Source organism: Alnus glutinosa, chromosome 3 (genome assembly GCF_958979055.1).
Source record: "Alnus glutinosa chromosome 3, dhAlnGlut1.1, whole genome shotgun sequence".
NCBI classification, from domain to species: Eukaryota; Viridiplantae; Streptophyta; class Magnoliopsida; order Fagales; family Betulaceae; genus Alnus; species Alnus glutinosa.
In genome coordinates, this window is record NC_084888.1 from 12,374,783 (window position 1) to 12,384,319 (window position 9,537).

General features: G+C 41.0%; 2 protein-coding genes across 2 annotated transcripts; one reads left to right on the forward strand and one right to left on the reverse strand.

The window, feature by feature from the left end:
* Positions 1-1,188: 1,188 nt before the first annotated feature.
* LOC133863179 (uncharacterized) lies at positions 1,189-5,683 on the reverse strand. Its single transcript, XM_062299155.1, has 7 exons — positions 3,560-5,683; positions 3,293-3,421; positions 3,011-3,199; positions 2,858-2,913; positions 2,264-2,545; positions 1,826-2,086; positions 1,189-1,669 (listed from the first exon to the last, which is right to left on the reverse strand). The coding sequence occupies exons 1-7, from the start codon at positions 5,681-5,683 to the stop codon at positions 1,354-1,356; spliced, it is 3,357 nt and encodes a 1,118-aa protein (XP_062155139.1). The 3' UTR covers positions 1,189-1,353.
* A 2,509-nt stretch (positions 5,684-8,192) lies between these two features.
* LOC133863180 (uncharacterized) lies at positions 8,193-9,014 on the forward strand. Its single transcript, XM_062299156.1, has one exon. It carries the CDS (start codon positions 8,193-8,195, stop codon positions 9,012-9,014), a length of 822 nt encoding a protein of 273 aa, XP_062155140.1.
* The last annotated feature ends 523 nt before the right edge of the window (positions 9,015-9,537 follow it).

The following is a 9,537-nucleotide window of genomic DNA, read 5'->3' on the forward strand; positions in this document are numbered from 1 at the left end:
GGGTATTTATAGCAGAAGATTAGGTTAAACCCAACTTTTACAAAATGACACCTCTACCCCTCTAAACCCTAATAGGAGAAAAGAACGCTAGGGTTTAAGGCCATATTTTCAAAATAACACATCTACCCTTAAAAAAACCTAATAAGAGAAAAGAATACTAGGGTTTGGAGTGTCTGAAGCCGCCAGTAATAAGGAAATTCACGCTCTTATATTGCGGGACATTTATGACGTAGCAAACATTCGAATTTGGAAAATTATATTTCACGATGATTTGTAGCATTTTGAATTAGCTTTCCAACGCCGCTAGTTTCACTTCAATCCGATACTGGAGCTAAAAGTTATGATCAAAATACTATGACTTGTGCAGAACCTGAAATTTAATCCAATCCGATTTTTACTTTCAAACTTTGTATTTTTCACTTTAAAACTACCGTTTTCTCTCCATGATCTGCAAAATACCAAAAATACAAAAACTAACAAAAAACATTAAAAAATAACAAAACTAAAGGTTTAACAAATGTGAATTAAGGGGTTCAATATATACAATATTTGGCACTCATCAATCATCCCGAGCTGAGGGTCCATCCGAGCCGAGGATCCCACCCGACTCGGGTAGTTGACCCGGATACCTTGTAACACCTGGGTCCGTGAGATTTAAGGGACACGACGCACGATACATAACTAGATCGTGCGCCCGAAGTTTCTCCAACAACATGTCACCCATAAAGGATCGTGCGCCCAAGATAGGCGGTCATGGAACCCGAAATGTCCGTACACCCGAGGCCACGTCTTCCTCAACTACCGATCCCCTCACAAACCGGGAACAATCCTAACTGCTCTTCAATGTCTATAAATACCAGAATCTCTTCAGATATAGAGGTGCATTCTATGCTTCTAAAAATTACTCTGCTCATATTCAAACTATCATCTGACTTAAGCATCGGAGGGGGATCGTCGGCACCCCCCGATGCAATGTTTATTATTTTGTAGATCATAAAGAACAAGGCGAATCTTCAGGCGAATCATCATCCGGCAAGTCACCATGCTGGAAACTGTATCAACAGAATCAGTCTTGCATATAATACAAGAAACAAAAATGTTGCCCTCACTACTGAAGCATAATGCTCCCTCATCTAATAGCTCTGAATCACTTTGAATTCAAAATGCTTCAAAGTTCAAACCCACGTATGACTAGAATATCCAAAAAATAGGTAAAAAAACATGTGATACAGAATAATACTTACAATTATTCTTACTAATAGGGACCATTACTAATTTTGGACCAACATTTTCACCGGCTTCAGAGAAGACAGCAGTTACATTTAAGGGTGTTGGTTCAGATTGCCTTTGCTGCTACTCGCTGGAACCAACTTCACCAGCTGGAGAGGAGACAGTAGGCACACCATGTGTGACAGACTTTGCATTGATTAAGGCACGCTGTGTACTTTTTTGCTCTGAAAGGATCTTTTGTTTAGCCTCATATTCAATTTGAAGAAAACGCACCAACTCCTCATCAAGCCTTCTTCCAAACTCCTCTGAGTACTCAAAACCTAGTTCCTCCTCAGACTCACCACTAGGTTCTTCTTCCCGTTGCTTCAATTCATCAGTGCTTACAGGAACACCGATCTCAGCATTAGGATAATTTCCTCCATGCACCACGGAAAAGCGACTGAAACACAACACATTGTTTAAACAATTCAACTTTGTTTAAGCCTAGAAATTGGTAGCAGGCATGGCCACAAATTTAAACAAATTAAATGTCTTTTAGCTAAAAAAAGGGTTCTATAATGCAAGTATGACAGTAAGAACAAATAAGAAGACTTACGCTTGTTGTTCGCTTGAACCAAAATCTTCACCAGCTTCAGCCTTTGCCACATTCTCTGTACCCTTATTTTGCTCAGCCAGGCGCTTTTGTTTTGCCTCATGCTCAACTTTCCTCTGGAGTTCCAGAACCTCATCAAGCTTTCTTTGCACCTCCTCTACTTCACGCCTAAGTTGTTTTTCCCGTTGCTTCAATTCATCAATGCTTACAGGAACACCGATCTCAGGATTAGGATAACTTCCTTCATGCCCAGCAGAAAAGCAACTGAAGCACAACAAATTGTGAAAACAATTCAACTTTGTTTAAACCCAGAAATTGGACGCAGATATGGCCACAGATTTAAGCAAAGTACATGTCTTTTAGCTAAAAATGAAAAAGAAAAGAAAAGAAAAGGTTCCATATAATGCAAGTATGATAGTAAGAACAAAAACGAGGACTTACGCTTGTTGCTCACTTGAACCAGCATGTTCACCAGCTTTAGAGGAAACAGTTGCCACATTCTCTGCACTGCTTTCACCTGCACTCTTATTTTGCTCAGCAAGACGCTTTTGTTTAGCCTCATTCTCCATTTTCATCTGGAACACTATCGCCTCATCAAGCATTCTTGCCTCCTCCTCTGCCTCACGCAAAAGTTCCTCTTCATGTTGCTTCAATTCATCAGTTCTTACAGGAACATCAATCTCAGAACTTGGATAATTTCCACCATGCCCAGCAGAAAAGCAACTGAAGCACAAAACAGGTAAAAGCACATTGAACTTAGTTTTATTCTAGAAATTGGGAGCACATATGGCCCCAAAGCTCACACAACGTTACTCAATGAAGTGAAGGCTGTTTGTATTTATAGCTAGATATTAAATATATATAACAGATATAAAAATTTGAACTTTACTACTGATCTAAGATGATAAGGATATCTACAGATATTCAAGATGAGATTAGAGCTTTCGTAATGTAACCAAATACTATTTTAATTCAAATGTTATGGATGAGAGGCTAGTTGAGCATTATCCTTTACAGATCAACACAAAGACTCACGATTGTTCCACATTTTCCTGACGAGGCGGATGCTGCTCCTTACCACCACCGGTTCCCTACAATACAGGAATTATATATTATTAAGAGATTGTGCATATACAAGACAACCATTGCTACAATAAAAGGAAACAAAACAAAACCAGTAATCAAAACCTTCGAATCCTGGGCCTTTTTGTAATATTGTTTCTTCTTTTTACCCTTTGATTTCCCCTTCCCCTTCCCCTGTCCTTGTCCTTTGTTAGTGTTCTTCTCGTCATCAAGAGCAAGCTCTGCCAACAAAGCTTCTGTTGCAGTGTTAGACTTCTCTGCAGCATCTTTGTCAACCTGATCCTGCAGGCGTGCCTACGTATGTAGGAGAAATTTATCCCACATCAAAACACAGGCCGGCAATAAGGTAAGAATATTCAAGGAACAAGAAGAGAAGACGATGCAAACCTGCACGAGTGACTTCAACAGGGGCACCAGAATAGACCGATAGTCACAAGCAGATACCATCTCAAGTGTCAACCCTGTCTGCCGCAAGGAAGCATTAATCACCACGATTGTAGCATCAACCCTGCAAAGCTGCAACAGAAAACTTAACATAGTTAGACCAAACGGGAACAAGGAATAATCCCATTTTTAGTTTTATTTGAGAATCATTTGTTTAACGAATAATTAATGTGGGATATAACAATTTTCCATCTCAAAGGCACACCCCACCTCTTGATCCATCCCATATCTCTTTTTGTTGATCTTCTCTTCTATGTCAGTGTCTGTTTGAGCACCTTTCAGAATACTCCATATCGTATGCAACTCAGAGCCACTGCTGTTCATCTCAAGCTCTTTCTGCCGTTTCAACAAGAGGGAGTGATAACTTTGTGGCTTGTACCCTGAATTTTCTTCCCTTTTCTCTTTTTCTTCATGACATATATTCCAAAGATTTAGCAGTGGTTTCTTGTATCTCAAAATCTCCCATTTTCTCTGAAACACACGTTGCTGCATTTCAAATTCCGTTTTAAGGATGTTGAAGAACATCATTCCTCGAATTTTGCTAGCTTCTCTCGTATTTGTCCATTCCTTCATTTGCTCCCCAATTGTAGGACCTCCAATCCATAACCAATAAACAAAAGCATCACCATTAGTAATTATCTCCTCCTTTGCTTTGTCATTATCAGCATGAGATGTCACTGCACTCCCATCATCAGGCTCTCCAATCTCTCCTCGCAAGTATCGCTCATCGAAAAGGAGACGTGAGAAGTCAGCGCTGAAAACAATCCTTTCGCAAAACCCAAGATCAGCATTCACACTAGTCTCACAAATAGAACGTAATCCGCAAGTTCCAGCCAGATTTTCCAAGCATTCAACAAGTGGATTAAGCTCCGAAACTTCCAAAAAGAATATCAAGAGGAACGGTCGGTGCTGTGGAACCACGTCAAGTAACCGTATCGGGAAAAAACGAGCTCTCAGCTTTAAGGCTGCCATGTTCAGCAACGCCACAAGAAGGCTCATGGTAAAGCATTTGTTGCTTATAAACCATCGCAACCACGTGCGAATGCTATCGAGGATCGCCGCGCGTTTGCTATCATCGCAATGAGGCCACTTGACGATCTTGTTCTTTAAATCTTCAGAAGACAGATTTTCTGTCATCTTGGCCGTGGAGATGGAGTCCACGGGCTTCCACGAATCGAGTTCAACCATGTTGGCAATTCTTTCAGGAACAATTTTCGGCACCAAGGATTGAAAATCCTTGGATAGAGTTCCCATGTGCGCCTTCATGATATGGTTCACGTTCGATTTGCCGTCCAGAAACCTGCCTCCGCAGCAACAACACTCCCAAAACTTCCAAAACTTCCTCGTCTTAGCGAAATCTATCGCTTCCTGCAAAATCGCATTCGCCATGGCCAGCTTATTCCTATCAAAATGCGCTATCAGCTCTTTGATTCTTATTTTTAACAATTCTTTCTTATCTTGAAAATTCATGGTGTTGTTCCAATAAGGCCTGGCTCGGGCAATGATATCGACGTTGGATACGACTTTCTTGAGATTTATGTACTTTCTTTTCTCTTCGATCCTCAGCCGATCATCCTGGGAGTACAATGAGTGAATATTCTGCGGATCACTCGCCTTTAGGATATCCTCCTTTCTGCGTTGCAGAGACTTAATTTTGTCCTGTATCTCCGAGATCAGGGAGTTATCGTCTACAAGTTGCTTCAATTTTTCTTCCCCGTCACCATGTCCAAGAACAGTAGTACTCTTCTTATTTTTCTTGGATTCCTCCATGAGCTTTACGAGCTTCTTTTTCACTTCTTCGATTCTATTGACTGGGCTGGGATTGTCTACATACAATATCCCTCCAACGTCCAAGAGATCTTCCACGGGGTCCGTAGGATTGTCTAGCAGCAACGCGCGCTCGCATGCTTCGATCACGGCGTCGTAATCGAAGCACACAGCGGCGTCGTTCTGGGCCAACTCGAAGAGCGTCAGGGCGCGGTAGCGCGCGAAGGAGATGGAGTTCGAAGCCAGCTGGAGGGCTCGGCAGTCGCCTATGAGCGCGATTTCGAGGTGTTTGACTCGGGCGGCAGAGTCGCGGGTTTGAGAAGCGACCTGAAAATGAATGCCACCTCTTGTGCTGTGAAGAGCCGCCGACTCAGGGTAGCGCGAAAGAGAGTCGTTAATGATTTTCAGCGCTGTGCTAAGGTCCCCATCGTGGACAGCGGCGACAGCCCGCTCCAAATCTTGGATGACGTTCATCTTCTCATCGGGCGTTGAGGGATCGACGGAGGGAGAGGGTGCAGGGGATGGGGGTTTGGTGCGGGCAGAGGAGCGTTTCTTATGACGGCCCATTTTCTTGGAGGGAAGTGGAAAACGTTGATTGTAAATTAATGGCGGGGTGAAGACGGGTTATACAGGAGATATAATAATTAGTCACGGGTATGGGCTTCGCTTATTTAGAGACGAAGAGTTAGAGATAAATATGAATGGAGTTTAATACTTTCACTTAAATTAGGAGTGTTTATGAGTCTGATTTGGTCTATGAATCCTATCCCTATTCAACTAAGAATTGAACTATAACCAAATTTTTTTAGAGAATTTTTATTGAATCCGAATTAAAACTACTACTTTTTTTCTTTTTCTAATTGAATTAGAACTGCTGCTTAATTCAAGTTTTGAGTATGATTATTCCAACTCAGGTAATTCGGTCAGTTGAAAGCTAACCGATTAATAACAACCTAAAAGGAGCAATTAAACTTTAATCTTATTGATTTCTTGGTTTTAACCGATTATGCAAAAGTTGGAAACTAACGGATTAATTACTCTATATATATATATATATATATATATATATATATATATATATATATAAATTAATCTAAGGATGTTTAATTTCGTTAATTTTGTGCTAAATATAATAAAAAAATCAAAATATTTTTTGGGTTCATTGTATTTTCGAGTCATATTTGCTATAACATAATGCATACTAGTTGAATAAAAACTAATGGTAGGGTGATAGGAATCATAGTTAGAATGGGAAGCATGGGCAACAACTCATTTGCATTCTCATCTTTATTTTTATGGGAAAAATATATATTAGTCCCCCAAACTACCACCCTTTCTCCGGATGGCATCTCGAACTACTAACACTTGCACTCCAACCCTCCAAACTACCAACCTCTCATTTTTTGGCCCCCTCTGTCAGTTTAAGTCATCAAATTGGATGGAAACAAGTCACGTGCCGTGCAAGTTATATTTTTAGCCCCAAAAGTCCGAAATTGCCACTCTGTACAAACCCAAATTTACGAAAATGCCCTTCTTGCCTCAAACACACGTATGAGGTGAAAAGTGGCAAAATATTACAATTTTGCCACTTTTCACCTTATTGAACACTGACTTGTCTTATTTTAGGGTTAGTCAAAAATTTTCCAGCGAGTTAGTCGAAAATTTGCAAACAGGCAGAGGTAGAACCACAATCGACCGAGTTCACGGGGGTGTCAATCGGCCGGGTTTCGGTTTTGGGGTAGGGCCGAAATCATAAACAAGCACTTGGAACTAAAGCTCGCGGACGTTCGGGGTGGGGGGAGTTGCGATTCTCGAACCTTGGCACTGCGTCGCCGGATGTGGGCTGCCGGAGGTGCGTCGCCTTGCCAGAGGTGTGCTAATCTGCGTGTTGCTTTGCATTTTGGAGTTGGGTTTTTCGGACACTAGAGGTAATATAGACAGTGTAGCCATTTTTTATCTCTACATGATTCTTGTGTTGGGTATTTTTATATAGGGTACTGAATCTTCATGATTGTTGCCGAAATTTAGAAATAGGGAAAGTCATAGGGCATTTTTACTGGTTAGGATGTTGATTGTTTAATTAGTGTTTGATTTAGTGGTAGGGCCATATGTCAAGTGAATTGTCTGGCTTTTGAGGAATATTTGGGAAAAAAGTTAGTAAATTAATGTCTGCCTTTACAGGATGTTGATTGTTTAGTTTGGCTGGTTTTGTTGTGTAGTGGCCGAGTGGGTCTAAAGGGTGCGTGGTCGACTATTAAATAATGAAGCTTCTGTTGTGTTATTTTGACTTTTTGAAGTTGGTCTGGTCCCCTATTGATGAATATTCTATTATGTGAGGGGCCATGATGGGAGTTGGTCATTGTGCACTATATTCTATTATGGTTAGCACCAGATTTGTGCACTATATTCTATTATGGTTAGTGGGTCATTGTGCATGCATGCATGACACTAATGATGCACAACATGCACTTGTTTTTTAGAGGTTTGCTTATTTCTTGCTTATTTATTTATTTGTATTTATTTCTAGCATTGGATTATTTACTTATTTTTTGCACTTTCTGTTTTTTGTGAAGATGGCTAGACAAGAGTTTGTTTTTGAGGTGCATTATGGAGGTCACATAGACAGACGGTTCATAAATACCTATGTCGGGGGTGATAATAGATGTGTACACGGAGGCCATTGAGCATGATAAGTTGTCATTTTCAGTGGTTCAGGGTATAGCCAAAAATTATGGATATCAATTTTTGGTGACCTAATTTATTACTTATTACCGGGTTGTACACTGTGTAATGGATTGAAATTAATTACATCCAACTTTGGTGTACGTGAAATGGTTGAAGCACACGCAGGTCTACCAAATGTTGAGTTGTACATAAATTCATTTAGTGAGTCCATTCATGCCAATGATGAGGAGAATTATGATGATGATTATAGGGATGACGAAGGGGGCTGTTCTAGGATCGATCGAGACGATCCATATTGGGATGAGGTGAATGAACCTGATCTTTTTGTTGAGAATAATGATGTGATTGGGCCATCTATTGGGGGGGGGGGGCATGAGAGAGGTTGAATCCGATGGTGGGAGGGGGGGGGGGGTTGAGAAAGGGTAGTGAAGATAGAGATGGTGGTAGGGAGGGTGAAGATAGTGAAGAGGGTGATGAGAGTGAAGAGGAAGGTGTTGACAGTGGGTCTGATGATGATGATGATGCCAACTCAGACATGGCACGCAATGACATTCTTACATCTCCTCCCAATAGTGATGAGCAGTACGAGGTAGCCTCCCATAGTCGGAGAAAACATGTGACAAAGCGGTCTGAGTTCCATCTAACTAATATGGGTAATCCAGAGTTTGTGGTGGGTCAAAAATTCCCGCCGATACAGGTTTTTAGAGAGGCAGTTAAAGAGTGTAATGTAAAAATGAGGAAGGATGTTAAGTTCAAGAGGAATTATCTTGCCAAGTGTGTAGTGGTATACAGGGATGAACGTTGTAAATATAGGATTTATGGGCGCAAGTGCAAGGATGAGGAATCCTTTGAAGTAAGATCATTTCAGCCAAAACACAGTTGTAGGAGGAGACATGAGAATTCGATTCTGAAATCGAATTGGATTGCAGACAAGTTAATAGACAAGTTCAGAGCACAACCAAACATGCCTGTAAAGGCAATTGTAGAGGAGGTGAAGGATAGCTGGGGTGTGGATGTCAAAGAGCACAGGTTGTACAGGGCTAGAAGACTTGCAAAAGAAAAGATCCGTGGAAAAGTGAATGAACTGTACAACAAGTTGTGGGATTATTTAGAGATGATAAGAAGAACAAACGTTGGTAGTTGCGTAATGATGAAGATAGAGAGGCCGTTACCTGTATTCCAGGAAAATTTCAGAGGTTGTACTTCTCTTTAGCTGCCATGAAAAGAGGTTTTCTTGCTGGTTGTAGACCAATCATTGGCCTTGATGGATGCTTCTTAAAAGGCCCACATAAGGGCCAACTATTGGTCGCGATTTCGAGGGATGCAAACAACCAGATGTATCCAGTTGCATTTGCAGTTGTGGAAGCCGAAATTAAAGATAGTTGGACCTGGTTTTTAGAAGCTTTGCTATCGGACCCTGGCACTCCTCCCGCAGAGGGATGGACATTTATTTCTGATCGCCAGAAGGTAAAGTACCAATTAAAATTCATTCCAAAAATATTCCTTCATATTATCAACGATGTATATGTGAATGTTTGACATATTAATTTTTACTTTGTGCAGGGTTTGGTACCAAGTTTAGATTCGGTTGCTCCCAATGCTGAGCACCGGATTTGTTGTAGACATTTATACGCAAATTACAAAGATGCAGGTCATAAAGGTGTGTCGTTGAAGGATAAGCTGTGGAGTGCGGCTGCAGCATACACAGAGGCTGAATGGAGAAGGGAAATGGAGGA

Excerpts from the sequence above, each read along its gene's own strand:
- LOC133863179 (XM_062299155.1), bottom strand. The coding sequence starts at position 5,683 with ATGGGCCGTCATAAGAAACGCTCCTCTGCCCGCACCAAACCCCCATCC. Across the intron at positions 3,422-3,559 it reads GATATGGGATGGATCAAGAG|CTTTGCAGGGTTGATGCTAC; the intron begins GTGGGGTGTGCC and ends TTTCTGTTGCAG. Across the intron at positions 2,914-3,010 it reads AAAAGGCCCAGGATTCGAAG|GGAACCGGTGGTGGTAAGGA; the intron begins GTTTTGATTACT and ends CCTGTATTGTAG.
- LOC133863180 (XM_062299156.1), top strand. The coding sequence starts at position 8,193 with ATGGTGGGAGGGGGGGGGGGGTTGAGAAAGGGTAGTGAAGATAGAGAT.